The 18,277-nt window shown below is 29.7% G+C and overlaps 2 protein-coding genes across 4 annotated transcripts; both read right to left on the bottom strand.

Moving 5' to 3' along the window:
* Nucleotides 1–3,666, bottom strand: LOC119671926 (L-asparaginase-like). 2 transcript variants are annotated; one of them, XM_038082811.1, is made up of 6 exons: nucleotides 2,828–3,666; nucleotides 2,008–2,201; nucleotides 1,704–1,939; nucleotides 882–1,631; nucleotides 643–828; nucleotides 1–586 (listed from the first exon to the last, which is right to left on the bottom strand). In XM_038082811.1, exons 2-6 carry the CDS (start codon nucleotides 2,162–2,164, stop codon nucleotides 44–46), a joined length of 1,872 nt encoding a protein of 623 aa, XP_037938739.1. In that variant the 5' UTR covers nucleotides 2,165–2,201; nucleotides 2,828–3,666; the 3' UTR covers nucleotides 1–43. The 2 variants fall into 2 exon arrangements, with proteins under 2 accessions (XP_037938739.1, XP_037938740.1); XM_038082812.1 differs by having other exon boundaries at nucleotides 1–574.
* A 47-nt stretch (nucleotides 3,667–3,713) lies between these two features.
* Nucleotides 3,714–18,053, bottom strand: LOC119671925 (L-asparaginase-like). Of its 2 annotated transcripts, none has more exons than XM_038082809.1 (6): nucleotides 17,977–18,053; nucleotides 5,712–5,988; nucleotides 5,397–5,632; nucleotides 4,587–5,336; nucleotides 4,344–4,529; nucleotides 3,714–4,287 (listed from the first exon to the last, which is right to left on the bottom strand). In XM_038082809.1, the coding sequence occupies exons 2-6, from the start codon at nucleotides 5,956–5,958 to the stop codon at nucleotides 3,760–3,762; spliced, it is 1,947 nt and encodes a 648-aa protein (XP_037938737.1). In that variant the 5' UTR covers nucleotides 5,959–5,988; nucleotides 17,977–18,053; the 3' UTR covers nucleotides 3,714–3,759. The 2 variants fall into 2 exon arrangements, with proteins under 2 accessions (XP_037938737.1, XP_037938738.1); XM_038082810.1 differs by lacking the exon at nucleotides 17,977–18,053 and adding an exon at nucleotides 9,004–9,404.
* Between the last annotated feature and the right edge of the window lie 224 nt (nucleotides 18,054–18,277).

Raw genomic sequence — 18,277 nt, 5'->3', positions numbered from 1 at the left:
TGAAAACAATAAAAATCAATATATTTAGACTTCGGTATCAAGATTACGTAATACTGATGAAATCGTTCATTAAGTTTACAATTGTAAAGTGTTTGGCCCGGGTGGCGTAATCCAATGGAGTAAGTCCGAGTAAGTCGGTTTCTTCGAGATTTTCGTGAAAAGGTAGCAAAAACCGAACGATATCTTCATGGCCATGGAGCGCAGCTAAGTGTAATGCAGTTCGGCCGGAAGGATCTGGTTGAGTTAAGTCAGCACCAGCTAATTGATATGACTTCAGTCGTTTCATTGAACCCCGTGCAGCTGCAGCACACAGCTTTTCGCCTATTCCTCTAGATGAACCTGTTAAATGTGCTCCACAATTGATCAACAATTGTATAATTTCATGGTTGTCTGTAGTTATAGCTTCATGTAGAGGAGTACGGTCGTACCGATCTCTTATATGTACAGATACTCCATTAAGAAGTAAATAATTCACAATTTCTGCGTTACCATTATGACAGGCTAGATGCAAAGCAGTGCGATGGTCTTGGTTTGTTCCAGATAAATCTGCACCATATGATTTGAGATTGTTCAACTTAAATGAAAACTGGTTGCATTATGATTTTTGAACTGAAATTTAATGAAAATTTTATTTCAACTAACATTCGGTATATCGGACGTAATAACGGCATTAGCTAACATTGCAGGAAATAATGTGGCTTCCAATTGCTCGAGGTCTCTTGCTGAAAATATTTGTAAAGATTTCGCGACAGCTTCCACTAAATGAAATTCTTCTATGTTAGGGTCAGTTGGAGATGTCAGCTCGCCTCTTAGATTTGATTGCATCATCTGTTATTTTGTAATTAATTTTAAATACGTTTATTAGAACAATTTAAGCAGACCTGTTTTTTTTTTTCAAGGGACCATTCCGCTTTTCCAAGTACATAAGAAAGTTTTGTCAATGCAGCTTCTGGTGTCATATCGAATCCTGATAAAACTCCCAAATCAAATAATATTTTTCCTGTATCATAAATTTCTGCAACAGAACCGTTCGCACATTGTGTGCAATTGATTATAATCACTCCACGATCGACAGCAGTTTTAATAGCATCTAAAATATCTTGTCGATTTGACGGAATATTTCCAGAGCCAAAAGACTGTAATACAACTCCTTTTAATGGAGGAGATAAAAATGCTTGAAACGTACTTCGTGATATACTGGGAAATATACGTAAAATTCCAACATTTTCGTCAAGTTCTGAATGCACGGTGAATCTTGATACACTACATGGTCGAAATATTAGTCTGTAATCAATGTCCACACTGACACCTATGCGTCCTAGAGGTGGCGAGTTCGGAGATTCAAAAGCATCAAGTGCGTTTGAACTTATTTTAACTGTTCTATTTCCACGAAATAATTTATTTCCGAAAAATACACATACTTCTGGTAAAACATAATTGCCGGCAATAATCAAAGCAGATATGAAGTTATCTGTTCCATCTGTACGAGTTTCGAATATAGGAATTTGTGAACCAGTTATAATTACAGTCTTTCCAAGATTTTCCAACATGAATGAAAGTGCTGAAGCTGTGTAGGAAAGGGTATCTGTGCCATGTAATACTACAAACCCATCAAACGTTTCATATGATTGCTGAGTAGGAAAATTCATTGAAGTCATTTATTTCCTATTTAAGTTCTGTTTTATATAACAAACACAACTTACATAAATATCTTTTGCTATTCGTGCCCAATCGAGCATAGTCATATTGCTGGAATCTAATAATGGATCGTACTCTGTAATATGATATATTACTCTTCGTAGCTCACCGTCAGCATGTGGCAGTACAAGTGGAGTTGTGGCTGTAGACATCCCGAAACGTTTTTCTGCATACTCTTGGTCGTGCATATTGGGATATTTACAAATTTGTTTTACCAGAGCATTTGGAATAGGCGCTAAAACTAAAACTCACATGAAGGTATAAAATCAAAATTCCACTCTGTACCTATTTCAGTTTACAGCTTCTTACCATTTCTTTTATTCCGCATCATGCCTATTGTACCGCCTGTGTAGATCACTCGAACTTGTGTCTCCTTGGTATCTGTTTTCATAAGGATGCTTTCGCTTTTATTACTTTTAAGTGTTGATCTAATACTATTTGTTGAATTTCGGTTGACAAATTCCATTGGTAATTCATTGGTGTTCTTTATGGTATTTTGGTTGCTACGTATAATTATAAATTCTTACTTTTACAGTGATTTCTTATCATGTTAAAATTTTATAGATCAATTATTTAAAACATAATTTATTTCGAAATACCATATACAATAGAATGGTTATTTCTACAAGTTATTTATTACATTCAATGTAATATATTAATACTCTATTTACAGGTAGTTACTGCTAGTCTTAGTCTCTGAACTACAACTGGGCTATTATCTATTTGTATTTTATAATATTCATACTAAAATTTTTTCAATTTGACATAAGATAACCATTTATTATTGGGAGTATTAAGGATAAATAGTATCAAAACAGAGCACTATACATAAAGATAAGGTTTTTTGAAATATATATATATAATATGTATTATACAATATATATTATATAATATATATCATATATATAATTTTATATATATATTATATACATATATATAGAATGGATGAATGTTTTAAATAACTAATGAATTCGATAATTTTTCTGAACGTGATAAATAATTAACTGAGATAGCTTAGAATTTTTTGCTTTAAGAAAATATTTTCAATTTCCTTTTAAAATGTACTTAGAACTAGTTTCAAAGTTAATAATAGTTATTTCTTTATGATTCTACAAAATATCATACGAACCATAGTTGGCTTGTGTTAAATTTTATTTTTGTTAAAAAGATTTTTTCATTCTCGAACTCGTTAAACCAAAAAGTGGATGTTTTTATTTTTGAATTTTGCTATTTTATAAAACTATGAATGGCGTTTTAGTAATTATTTTCACATCGCGGTTGCAATTCTACTACTGTGATCGGTAAACAAAACTGACAATTTGAAAGTAAATTAATCAAAATGTAAATGGATATTTTATATAAAAATTTTGTAAAATCAAAACTTATGCTTTTGAAAAGAATTACTTTACTAGAACCTCTCCAAAACACGTTTTTTAACTTTAGTCTTCATGAACTTTCAGAAATTTTCATTCAACTGATATTATCCAGACGTCGGCGATAGTTATTTTTTGTGGATTTAAATTGCAATTTATATTGAAATTTGCTATGCTAAGAGATAATCCTTAATTCAAGCAGACGTGGTGATTTATTATTCACTGAATCCATGTTAAGGCCTATCAAGTAAATAATAGCAAATGAAGGCAGTAAATAGTTCTATCGTAAAGATATGAGGTAATATGATAGGACGTACTGCAAGTCGAGCGAATAAGATTTGAATATGATTTAATGTAGTATTGATCGTGTATCTATTATAAAATATACTCATTCTGAATTTGATATGTACACTGCACAGGTACCACTATCGAATGTTGGAGTATGGAATTTTTTAATTTGTTATTGTGGTTTCGTTCTTAACTATACTTGGTTTTCGATAAAAGAATATTTCTTTAAATGTTTAGAAAAAGAAAATTTGTTGCTAGAACTGGTTTTAGAGTTCTGGTTCTGGTTTTTAGAGTACTGGTTTTAGAATTTTTCGTTACAAAAAATCTTATAGTAAAAAAAATGTTGAAAGGGTTTCGATTTTAGTTGCGATGTTATATTTTTCATTTTATATTTATATTATTAATTTAAAATATCACCGTTTAAAATTTTTACAATATTATTCTGTTCCGCACGTGTGGCATAGTCCAATGCAGTATGTCCGAGTAAGTCGGTTTCTTCGAGATTTTCGTGAAAAGGTAGCAAAAACCGAACGATATCTTCATGGCCATGGAGCGCAGCTAAGTGTAATGCAGTTCGGCCAGAAGGATCTGGTTGAGTTAAGTCAGCACCAGCTAATTGATATGACTTTAGTCGTTTCATTGAACCCCGTGCAGCTGCAGCACACAGCTGTTCACCAATTCCTCTAGATGAACCTGTTAAATGTGCTCCACAATTGATCAACAATTGTATAATTTCATGGTTGTCTGTAGTTATGGCTTCATGCAGAGGAGTGCGGTCGTACCGATCTCTTATATGTACAGATACTCCATTTAGAAGTAAATGATTTACTATTCCTATCTTGCCTTCATGACAAGCCAGATGCAAAGCAGTGCGATGGTCTTGGTTCGTTCCAGATAAATCTGCACCATATGATTTGAGATTGTTTATCTTAAATGAAAAAAAATCTTTATTACAATGACGGTGTATTGCAAATTTATACCCACCTTCGGTATATCACCTGCAATGACAGCACTATTTAACATGGCTGGAAATAGTGTGGCACCTAGTTGTCCGAGATCTTGGGGAGATGATAAATGTAATGATCTTGCTACAGCATCCACTAGATCAAATTCTTCCATTTTTGGTCCAGATGCCGACGTTAGTTCACCTCTTAAGTTTGATTGCATCATCTGTTAATTTATAAGTAAACAATATTAAATACATTTTATAGAATATTATGAACAAACTTGTTTTTTTTCTTCAAGAGACCATTCCGCTTTTCCGAGTACATAAGAAAGTTTTGTCAACGCCGCTTCTGGTGTCATGTCAAAACCTGGTAGCACGCCTAAATCAAATAAAACCTTTCCTGTATCATAAATTTCTGCAACAGAACCTTTTGCACACTGCGTGCAATTTATGATAATCACTCCACGATCAGCCGCAATCTTAAGCTCATCTAAAATGTCTTGTCGATTTGAAGGCACATTTCCAGAGCCAAAAGACTGCAATACAACTCCTTTTAATGGAGGAGATAAAAATGCTTGAAACGTACTTCGTGATATACTGGGAAATATACGTAAAATTCCAACATTTTCGTCAAGTTCTGAATGCACGGTAAATCTTGATACACTACATGGTCGAAATATTAGTCTGTAATCAATGTCCACACTGACACCTATGCGTCCTAGAGGTGGCGAGTTCGGAGATTCAAAAGCATCAAGTGCGTTTGAACTTATCTTAACTGTTCTATTTCCACGAAACAATTTATTTCCGAAAAATACACATACTTCTGGTAAAACATAATTGCCGGCAATAATCAAAGCTGATGTGAAGTTATCTTTACCATCTGTACGAGTTTCGAATATAGGAATTTGTGAACCAGTTATAATTACAGTCTTTCCAAGATTTTCCAACATGAATGAAAGTGCTGAAGCTGTGTAGGAGAGGGTATCTGTGCCATGTAATACTACAAACCCATCAAAAAATTCATATGATTGCTGTTAACAGAAAATTATTATATACTATAAGAGCTGCTTATATGAAAAAGTACAACTTACATGGATGTCTTTTGCTATTCGTGCCCAATCCTGCATTGTCATATTGCTGGAATCTAATATAGGAACATATTCCGTGATTTGATATATGACTCTTCTTAACTCGCCTTGTACATGCGGCAAAACAAGAGGCGCCATGGAAGCAGCATTCCCAAAACGTTTTTCAGCATACTCTTGGTCGTGCATATTCGGATATTTGCGAATTCGTTTCACCAGAGCATTTGGAATAGGTGCCAACACTAAATATAGAGATGACAAAATTATTAACACTTATATTTTTGGATTGTCTATTTAGTTAAACTCTCCGCTCTAACTAACCATTTCTTTCGTTACGCATCATCCCTATTGTACCACCCGTGTAGATGACGCGAACTCTGGCCTCCTTTATTTCTGTTGTCATGAGATTACCGTCACTTGTATTGCGTTTAAGCGACGAACTAATACTTTTTGTTGGCGACGCTGGTATTGCATTGTCTAAAGACGTCATTGAGCTTTGACTAGCAAATTTTATTTGTATTCCGCTAGGCTCAGTTACAACTGTTCCATTTGTAGTTGATGGCAACATGTTTCTGATTGTTGATGTTATTTATTAAAACTTAAAATAAATTGAAATAAAATATTATAAAAAAAATTTCAAAATACAATAATATATTATTAATAAGTTACAATTTGCAGCTCATAACATATAGTTAATTAAAAAGAAATATAGTAAATTCAGACAGATGAGATTGCTTTAGCGATAATCTAGAAGTGCACATTGGCCTTATTTCATAATGTGTAAGCAAAGTAGAGGTATTTTCTTTTCTTAACTTTAAACATTTTCACAAATTTGCTTCATTTTATACCTCGAATAAATTAGTAATAAACATCGTATAATAATATAACTATCTCATTTCCGTACAAAAATTGTCGTAAGATGTATCTAAGGATTATACCAACAGTTTCTCTTTAGTATATAGAAAATATTTCTTAATAGAATGAAAGTTTAGTTTAGTTTATATTCACAATATTTTTTATTATAATGTGGATGAGATTATAATCATTAATAAAATTAAAAGCAACACATCGTAGTACAGCTAGACTGTTGTCAGCCTTAGATCATTGCCAGCAACTGTTTACTTTGCTACTACTTTACTTTCTTGTATAAATAACAATATTTATTAAAAAATATTTAAATTTTAAAAGATGTGCGAAAATAGTTCAAAACAATTTATAGGTGAAAATTTTATCTATAAACATCACTTATGAGGGATGATTTGCACTGATTTTCTATTGTGATTATCTCTAATATTACGTGAGAGATATACTATGTGCGTGTATTTTTATATTGTACACATAACAAATAATATGAGTGCTAATTTCTGCTATATAAATATAAATATATATATACTTAAACCTTTGTTGCTAATAGAATAAATACGTATTGTGTATTATTTATACAGATTATACAGAAGATATTATACAGAAGAATTGTTATTTTGATTCTATTAACTGAGACTGGTTATATGCTTTAAATAAAGTGAGAAAAGTTAAATCCAGCCAAGGTTATATCGGGAACCTACCTAATTATATGAATTCTAAATAGAATGCATCGATAGAGGTGATGTTGTTTAACTGGTGCCTAATAATCAAATGAAACATTTTAAGATATAATAGATAATTTTAAAAGTGAATATAGAGATAGTTGATAGAGATATTTACTTGGTTCTGTCGAAGGTGCAATATTATTTATACAGATTTATGGTTTTAACTTTCGCATGTATTTATGCCTACGTCACTATATTCTAAATTGCTAATATACTGTTACTGTTATTGAAAGTTTATTGTGGTATTATATGTATTATCTTAACAGTTCGGTAGTATGGAAAAGAAAAAGATATAAAATTTTCTCTATCAATTTATTTACTTAGCTATATCTACTCTCGAATATTAAAACTGAATAGGTTGACATATAAAAGAGTTTTTTTTTCCAAGCGCTTATATAAATCGAGAAATTAAATGACACTTTAATTCAAATCTTTCTCGATTTGAACAAAATTTCAACTCTACACTTTATTTATAATGAGAAACTCATTTAACAGCTGGTTTAGAGCTGTTCGTTTTATATGATATTCGAACTATTCGATAAACTTGAATATACGGATGCACATCAAAAAGTTCGAATAGTTAAAACCGCACGAATAACCAAACGTTTTATATTCGAATATTTGAGATAGTTAAGCACATAAAAATTCAGCGGCTTTCCTTGTTTGATCATGTCGAGCGAATAGAAGAAAGTGCTTCGGTTAGAAAGGTGTTTGATTCGGTACCCACAGGTGGAAAACGCGGTAGAAGATGTTCTTCGGTGATCTTCGGTGGAAGAACTAGATGACCAACAATTTGAGGGAGGCTACTCGACGCGGCCAAGGACGACTCATGCTCTAATGGCCAACTAAGTAAGTAAGTATTTGAAATCGTAGATTTATGCAATTTATTGGAATGTGTAACATTTATATGATACATTACAATACATGGGTTGTAGATAAGAGAAGGTATACCACCAAATAATATATTTTTGCTATTTTAAAACTAGTTGAAGAAATTAATGAATTCTTTCTGTTACTTTTAGTAGAAAGATTATCTAATAAAATTATATTATTTGAATACGAACATCACCATTTTAGCTTATATAGTATCTTCAGCTATTTTCACACTATTTATTAACACTTTTCCATTATTATTTTAGTTAGTGTTACTCGATTTGCAATTAAACAAATTCATTCAAAAATGATTTAAAATGTTTGTTTTAAACACTTTTCGTTGAAATAATTCTTGGCATTTTTTTTTAATTTAAGATTTTTGATTTCGATACATTCGTTTTTCGTTTAATTATTGAAAAATATATCTGAACTAACTTCACTTCGGTTGTTTTTGAAGGTTTCTAATATCGCAAGTGAAACTCTTTCCAAGGTTAATCACACACAGTTTACTTTATTAGAACCTCTCTATTGACTATTTATTCTTTGTTTAGCGAAACTCGTGCTTTTAATGGATGCAGTAGGTGTGTAGATATTCGCATATACACATCGACATTTCAAATAAAAATTCGAAATTTCGCCATGAAGCAGCTGAATAGATAATATACATAAGCGCGACGCAGCGGCATTTCGCAACTTTTATAGAAAATTTCGGTTTCGGACATCAAATATATCAAATTTATCTTAAATTCGTAAAAACACATTTATTTTGAGTAATTTCCAAAGAAATTTACTGGTCAATTATTTAAGAAGTTAACTGGTAGTAAAAGAAACATATTTTATAAGTTACCATATAATTTACTGATTCTAAGATTTTTTTGTAATTACAGTGCTTTGACTGGAGTGTTCTAGATTGAAGGTTACTTTAAAATATGTCATTATAATAAGAATATTATTAGCAAAAAACAGCAATTCACTGTGCAAATAAGTTATTTTCAGCACTTGTTTGAAGAGAATACGCGAAGAGCGAACCAAGCCGATAGTGACTTGGTAGTGCCAAGTTCAAGTACTAATTTCTTGAGCTATCGAAACACAAAACAAATCAATAAATTAAAGTCTTGAAATACAAGTAAAAGATACCTAATTGAACTTACCGAATCTGAACAGTTAAACACGAATAATTTTTTTCTATAATTTGTAGATATTTATCTGTGGATACATGTGCTTCTGCGTCAAAACTAATTTTGGACTTTCTAATTCTAAAAGCATTCAACTTATGCAATTATTTGCGTATTTCAGAAATGTTTCCACTTCAAAGTAATTACGGATTTCACAGTTTAATTCTTGTATATTTTATATCTACTTATACATCTACATATATTTTTTTTATCTTTCAACACATTTGTAGATATAATTTTGAATTTGTTTTTTGGAAAACACATGCGGTTAGAATGAAATCATTTTTTAAGGCAACGGCCACTTGTGTTAAGACTAAGCAGCATTTTTAGGTAAAACCGAGGAAACCGAGGAAACCGAGGCAACCAGAATAAGACCAACATCAACGCCTCTCAAAATTTGACTAAAGTCACTTAATAGAAATACAAAACTTTAATGCCAAAGAAAACACAACTTTTCTATATTAATTCTCTTCTGAGAAACTAAACATTTTTTATTTTGCCAGAGTAAATATTTGTTTCTCTTCGGTTTCAAAATGTACTGTCTTATTCATTCAACTCACACTTATCTTACATCTGCTGAATCGATATTCAATATCTTCAGAATCAAGTCCAAATTGATATTGAAAAAATTGAAATTCTGTCTTTAAAAAAATTTATTTACACTCATTGAATTGTAGTTATTCCTCTATTTCTATTGAGAAATAGAGGCAGAACATTGAGTTTGTTGTGAATTTAGGATATTACTAGCGAAAATCTGGGCACGAACACATACTATATTCCATTAAAGATATATATAGATTTTAGCAACTTACATCTAACTCAACAGTAAGTATGACAAAACGCCAAAAATGATTACATTTAAGGAGTTTTTGGTGACATCATCTAATGACATCGCTACGTAACTGTCTCGTGCGAGTTGACCTGAAAAATTGCACCATTTCAACATATGCGCTCTAACAATAATAACAATACGCGCTCATACGATATGAGCAAAGAGCCATCTGAGAAGTTGTCAAGAACGGTAGAAATATTCCATAATTCTTGAGGAGGTGGAAAAACACCCTCTTTACACTATCTCTCTATTTGTGAGTTCTCTAGCATGCTAAATTGTGTACCGGCATTTATGTATTGTGTTTTTTGTATACAATTTTATCAGTTGTTTATAAAAAAGAGCGCTCCTTGTTCAATATATATCTATAAAAGAAGAAGCATTATTTGTGAAAAATATCAGGTAAACAAATTTTTATATATAAGCAATTTGTCTATTTCGTATTCTTTTTTGAATTGTTTTACTATAGTTGGAAAGTAATTTATTAATTGAGTAAATGCAAAATTTATATACATCTGGTTGTATCAACGCCTAAATCAAGGTGTACGGTATAGTAAGTATCTTTATTGCTGTTTAAAATATATCCACAATATAGATTTCTAAAAGGTACAACCATCATTTTTATTGATGTCTTAACATATTGAATATTTGAAATCAGTTACTAATATTTACTTCAATTCGGGTTTCTGCAGTGTAATTAATAAGGTCAATTAACTAAGAAATTAGTACTAATCATTGTGGCAATCAACAGTTGTTTGTAAAAATTATGAGGAACTCACTCCAAGTCCAACGGCATTCATTAATTTACTAAAAATAAACTAAAATAAAATAATATAAACTAAAATAATAGTAAAGCTCAAAGCATCTAGTTACATTTAACGCTGCGAACGCCAGTTTGATCCTCGTCAAATTCATACTTTACTTAAGCTCGCATATCCATGACCATACTGAAGGCTTTTACAGATTTACAGATTGAATGATTTGCGCGGCGATTGGTTTATTTATTATTGACAATTTTATCACTATTTAATAAGTGATATTATTATATATGAATATCAACTTCATGTATTTTAACAGACAATTTAAATTTAGTCGGTGATGTAATTATATACATAGATAATTTATATTTGAGTGTCTGGGACTATTATGTTCTATATGAACATTTTATAAAAATTATTGGTTTAATGCAAGTAGAAAAAAATGTCGAAATTTTTATCAGTTTGAAATACAGATGGTTTAATACTCCAAAACAAAGATTCAGACATCGATAATCTTTAAATTATCGATTTTATCTGAAAGGTTTTTATAACCTTTAAATATAAACTATAAAAACTGTACAATTTTCTTTAGTAAAGAAATTAAAAGAAATTCATATAAATAAAGAAATAAATACTTTCTGTTTTTTCATAAATTCAATTTATTAAACATTTACAATTAATTTGTTCATCAAAAAATACCCATAAACTATATAACTCACTTCTTTAATACAACATATGTAAATATCTTTTTATCTTAATTATATACTAACATTTCTTAACAATTTTCATAGTTCTGAAACAGTTTTGTCATGCCTGAGAATCCATAAATCAAGCATCCATTTATTTATATTAGCAGTACTGAGAGTAAGTACAACCAGTGAATAACAAGAATTAAGATAATTTTTATCTTTATTCACTGAGTTTATCTCCATAAGCTATATTATCTACGTGTCAGTATTATCTTTGTATTATCGTAGTGCTCAAATTATAATATTGCCTACATGTATTTATAGATACTCAAGCAAATCAGAACGTTCAAAACAATTTTTAGTTATGAATCCAACTACTTAGGTAAATAATTTTTGATGTGAAACATTCAAAATCTTAATTTCTACACATTTAAATATTTCGAATTTCAAAATAGTATTTCCATGTCTTTCATTTTTAAACCTTTATAATTTTTTTTACAAATACAATAACAACAAAATAAATTTTATATATTTTCTTTTTAGTTTTTATATATTTATTCCATATATGTATATATATAACAGGCGTCGTTTAGTTATTTAATTGGGCTGAAGCGGTAGCAGGTTGAACTCTTAAAAACTTAATAGGTCTCCCATATCCAATAGGAATATTGTTTTCATAATAGTTAATTTTATGATTGAACTCTAATGATGTCTAGTCAATGACTAATGAACATACCATTATATGGTAAATAAATAATTAATTATTATTTACTTAGTGATTTAATTTATTGTAGAGAAATGAATCAATATTCAAGTAAATAAATTGATTGTTATTCAATGATGTCTTTCTCGGTATATAATGTACTGTTATATAAATAATGTACAATAGTTAATAATGTTTTATATAATAAACTGAGAAGAGACCCCTTTTAATGGGACCTATGGAATAATATTGACTTTTTGGCTAAGCAAGATTTTAAAATTTGTAAGTAATGAGGTTAAGCCATGATTTCGTCAGACAGAGAAGTATTCAACTGTGCATCATTCCCGCTATAAGCAACAATTTTGATTTCACAGATAATAAAATTAAGCGCCTGTAAATGAAATTATTTACTTTGTTTTATTTAAATCAACTATAATTTTTTTATTATATACATAGTACACATATTTTATTGATGTAAATACCAATTAAGACTGAGATTTTTACACTGAGATTTTTCTATAGTTTTATTTTGTAGATATATTTATTCTCTTTATGAATTGTTCCAAAAATATTTGTTTACAAATTACATTATTTATTTTTGTTGTAGTATATTTTATTCATTGTACTATCTTCACCTTATCTTCAGGTAATGGTGGGTAAAAGGACTTTGTTAAGCTTCGACTTTATGTGGTAAATTTTTATTTAAATAAAATTTTTATATCGTAGTGTGAAATGTCAAATCTAGACAGACTTTCAATACACTAACATGAATTTGAATATTTCTTAAGGTATTTAATTTAAAAATTTGTAGAATTTTAAAAAGCATATACTATACAAATTATAGATACTTAATATCAATTGAAAATAAATTCATGAAACTCTAATAACTAGTTTGCTAATGATACTAACATTCAGCTAATATTTTTCTAAATTAAATTAAAATTCAACATTTGCCTTCGCTCTAATATTTGATTTCAATAATATATATTTCTTAATTTTATATTTTATGTTAAGTTATGCACTTTAATAAAATGTTCACATTTTATCACATAAGAAAGAATTTCCAAGGAAACAAGCTAATACTTATTAATATTTGGTTTCAAGTTTTATATATAATTCAGTTTAAATCCCCAACCTCTCATATCTCACATCTAATTGAGAAAGAAAGATAGAGAGATAGCGTGAACAGATTCCTTCCAAATTTTAATATATATGTTAATACTTTTACTTTTAATGCAGTTTTTAGTAGTTTTTATACAATTGATGCAAAAGTTGATCATTTGTCATTGTCTGGTCATTATCTCCATTTCCCTATGGTATGGATAAATAGCGGAAGCTTTGCAGATTTTTCAACTTATGTATCTATGAAAAAATACTGTTATCTTAAGTATTAACTCTGACTACAACTGACACTTAAGCTAAATTTTACATAATTAACATTGGCAAAATAAAATATATTCTTTCGCTTTACTCTTAAACATTTTGAACTCTAAGCACTAAGCGTATTTAACATTCACAAACTGAAGTGGCTGCAGATACAGATACTAGCAGCTTGCAATTTAGAGATTTACATTTTTAAACATACGATTAGCATTAAATTTTTTAACATATTCATTCATAAGTATTTGGACTTATTTATTCATTTATAATTAATATTTTTGGTTAATTTCAAATAATTTAAATACTTCTTTTTTTTAAAATTACTTTAACTTAAATTTGAACTTTGTTCGATTTATATGTAATTTTTTTTAGAATTAATGTGATTTAAATTTTTTTTTTGCTTTTAAAGTATAATATTAATTTTTAAAACTTTTTTACTTAGTTTAAAAACATTTTACTTTAGGTAGTTTGAAACACCATCAAACAACAGGAGGAAACAGTCTTTCTAGCCAGGTACCTATAAGATGCAAATGCAAAATAGTCTTTCAATGCATTTTCTGAAAATAAATCAAATTAAATAAGATACTGAAATATAATATTCGTATATATATATACTGGTAACAAAAAACAAAAAAAAATTATTTGTTTAAACCAACAATGCAATAAGTTGCGAAGTTAGGCTAAATACATAGTATTAGCAATGAAAAGGCTATCAGCTGGAAAAAATCAAACTTTTGTAGTTTATAAGGATTTAAGAAGTTTTTATGGTGGCTAAGAGAAGAGCCGAAATATTCTGTTTATTTTAAAATCTATTTAAACCGTTATTGCACAGACTTTCAAGGCTTACAGTGACAGGCTGTTTTTTAATTTTATTTAAAATCTTTCATAAATGCTACATTAGGGTGGCTCAGAAAAACTAAAATGCGATTTTTAATGAGCGCACCCCCTAGGAATATGCCATTGACCAAAAAAATGATATTCCCAAAGTTTTGGAGCTGGGTTTTCAGGACAAAAAACAGTAATTTTTCAATTCAAGGTCATTTTTTATCTTTGTTACTTGTTTCAACACTTATTAATATATACTCATTTGATAGATAATTAAAATATCTTTTTAATAAGATACTGATGAGCAAAATCGGTTAAAAACTATGCGCAAAACACAATAATTAGTTCAGCGACTGTGCTCTGTTTTCTATTTCATACCTTTTAGCTGGCATGCACAATGCTATCGCAAATGTTTACAAGAAACGGAAGAAACATAAATAAAAAATAAAAATAATACATTTCTACTTAATAATTTATATAGATATTTAAGTAGAATTGAAAAAGTAGTCAAAACAAGAATTTTTTCGTAAGCAAAGAGAAAATGGTCGTACAGGGAATATGACTGAAGTTAATATCCTTTTAGCAAACGAAGCAAGAGCGGCTAAAAATTGCATTGATTTTAATTTGAATAAATTCGATGAAGAAATTTGTCTCAAAATGGAAGTTGAATCTTTAGACACAGTTCAACAAAATTGGGATAACGCAGACAGAACGATTCAATTTATCACTCCTAGTTTAGTTTCCGCCCTTGACAAATGCAAGGTTTCGGATCGCTACGCTATACATATTTTGTAGTTGTAGGTATGACGCCCAGGTGCCATCTAAGATTCTCGATGGATGGCGAAAATCATGTACTTACTAAAAATATTTCTTTTAAGAGATCAATTTACATATAACTCGGATGATTTGTACGAGATATATACATTTTTATAGTGAGCATATGTGTGAACATTTTAACCCACACTAGGTTAGGTTATGTTCGGAAGGCACGTGCTAACAGTTGTCAGCACTTCTACTCGGAGACATATATTGCCCATTGGGATGCCCTTAAAAAATTTTACCAGGAGATGCGAGTTGCTAACCTTTGTTATCCTTGTAAAACCATTTGGTTTTCCAGATGAAGTTGAGGAGATTCGATAAGTTTGCTTTCGTTATCTCTTCCAAGCCAGTAAAATAAGGATCCCCAAGACATTAAAGTAGGCTTGTTTGAAGTCCTGGACAGAGACACAGGAAGTGGTTGATAGATTTTACCTCCTCTTCATCTTGGCAACTCCTGTATAATCCACTTGTTGGAACTCGCCACCGTTGGAGCATAGGCGCAATGGCACAGTGCCCCTGCACACGAACTGCAGGTTTGCTCAAACCTTGAAGGCTTTTCGTTTTATTTTTGTCCAACTTAGGCCTTAAGATTCTAGCGACCTTACAGTCTTCGCGGTTAGTTTATAAATTGTTAGTCACCGTATTGATTCCCTCTATTATCCTAAACAGTGATTGAATGATTGAAAGAGGAATTAGGCTTATGATGGATTATAATTCGATTTTGACAAAATATGAAGAGGAAAAACAATATGTTCTCCAAGTAGTCGAACATTATCATAAAAATTATCCTTCACATAGTCAGATTTATGCTATAAAACATAATAAACACAATGTATTAATTACTGAAAAAAAAAGTTTTATTGAAATTATAATTTTTTATAAATAATTAACTAAATCGTAGCATATACCTATTACGTAATTGTGCATGCCATCTAAAAGGTATGAAATAGAAAACAGAGCACAGTCGCTGAACTAATTATTGTGTTTTGCGCATAGTTTTTAACCGATTTTGCTCATCAGTATCTTATTAAAAAGATATTTTAATTATCTATCAAATGAGTATATATTAATAAGTGTTGAAACAAGTAACAAAGATAAAAAATGACCTTGAATTGAAAAATTACTGTTTTTTGTCCTGAAAACCCAACTTTGCTCGAGTGGCGCAACGTCATTTTTAATCCTATTGCTCCAAAACTTTGGGAATATCATTTTTTTGGTCAATGGCATATTCCTAGGGGGTGCGCTCATTCAAAACTTCATTTTTAATTTTCCCCCTTATAACGTGAGCCACCCTAATGCTACATACATCCGATTGTTAGGTTCCATATTCAGTTGAAGTTTAGAAATAATTCACAGCGTTGTATTTATAAACACAGTTATTAAATATGTTAAATAACTAAGAACTTAATTCTCTTTATTTTTCCTTATAATGTTTCCTTATAATGTGTTTAGTAAAAAAGAATTTATTTAAGAAAAATAAAAAAGAAATGATTTTCATTTACACATTTCATTTAAAATTATATTAAGATATAATTTAAAAATAAAAAAAAAGATTTTAATTCAGATTATTTTTCAAACTAAAGATTAACTACATTTGAACAATAGGATTTGATTTAGAGAAATGTGACGCCTATCTAATCATCTACACTATTGCGATTTGAAGGAAACGTCTGACTTATATCGATCTGAAGTCTTGAACCAAGTGCTATTGTTAGACATACTAAAAACTTTTTTGTCAAAGTTAGCTAAGGATACTATTTTCAAGAATACTATAACAGATCCTGCATCATTGGTCCTTCTAATAATAATAATTAATTAAAATAATTACCAGTCCAGTATATTTTGTTGGTTTTATTTGGCCTTAGAGAAATTTATCATTATAGTTGGAAAGCATGTTCCTTTTTACAATGGATATGCTGCTCGAAACCCAATTATATTATTTAATAACTTCGTACAAATTTTTATGTTCAGCCAAAAAACATTTAATAATACATTTTATGCAAAATTATGCTATTTACTGATATTCATTACTACCATTATTTGGATCTTTGATTTAGAGTGATTAATACCATATATCTAGTCACTTGCTTCAAGTAAAACAACCGTTTATAGCTGCATGGTCTTGATTCACGGACACTACACCTTAGGTGTACAGTTGAATCGATTATGTCGACGTATCTCCAACCGAAACATCCGTTCGCATTGATCGCGACATAGAGATCCCCAGGTTTATTTTAATTGGTATATTGTAGTTAGCAAAACTATAATATTTCTTATTACACCTAAGGATTGATTATTATACCTTTCCTTGAGGTACTTACATTGCCAAGGTAACTCGTAGATGAGGCGGGATTAGGAATTGAGTGCGATAGACAATATTTCTATTGGTAAATATTTATTTATGGATTAAGATATAGATTACTCGCACTATATTACGTCTTACAATTTTTTTTTTTATAGAATTAGTATAGATTAGTTTCTATTAGGAGTAGTTTTATTTCTAAATTTTAAGTATGATAAGAACCAAAATTCCTTTATTTATAAGGTATACTCAAGAACAAAGCTTATCAATATAAGTAGCTGTATAAACTAGGTTATTTAACCTATATAGACACTAATGTCACTTGCACTAAACTAAAACTAATGTTATGTTGCTAGATATAACTATATATAATTAGACAGTGTTTAATTTATATGAAACTCTCTCTAATTCTATAAAAGTGGTGAATCATCGTCATAATAATTTGAATTAGCTATAAAGGATCTTAAACCTAATTCGGTCTTTTATTTCTGAAGTAATAGTTATTTATTTACATATATTTTTTTTATTGTTTTCTATTGGATAGTAATCAGCAATATCTAAATGACTAAAGTGGTTTTTTATAATATAAAATAATGTATATGAATGAAATGAGGTAATAACATTTTAGTATAAAAGCTACTTACCGCGTGACACAATTGTTGTGAAATATTCATTTTTCTGCTCTAATGACTTCTAGGTTGTTCTAATATTTTGATTTATTGGATTTGTAAATTTTTGCTATATCTTAAATGAATTTACAAATATATGTTTACTTTAACGCAACTATTTTGACACTATGCGTGTGTTAGTTATTTGAGGTGCGCATACTACTGGTCCACGTCCACATTCTTCTAAAATGTCTTCTCTGATCGATTTCGATTTTTGTTACTTTGCTGTGTCAAATAATGTAGTTTTGATTGACTAATTGCTTGCTTGATTGTTTGT

This window comes from Teleopsis dalmanni, chromosome 1, assembly GCF_002237135.1.
Source record: "Teleopsis dalmanni isolate 2A chromosome 1, ASM223713v2, whole genome shotgun sequence".
NCBI classification, from domain to species: domain Eukaryota; kingdom Metazoa; phylum Arthropoda; class Insecta; order Diptera; family Diopsidae; genus Teleopsis; species Teleopsis dalmanni.
The sequence above is the reverse complement of the archived record's forward strand: the minus strand, read 5'-3'. Positions and strand labels throughout refer to the sequence as shown.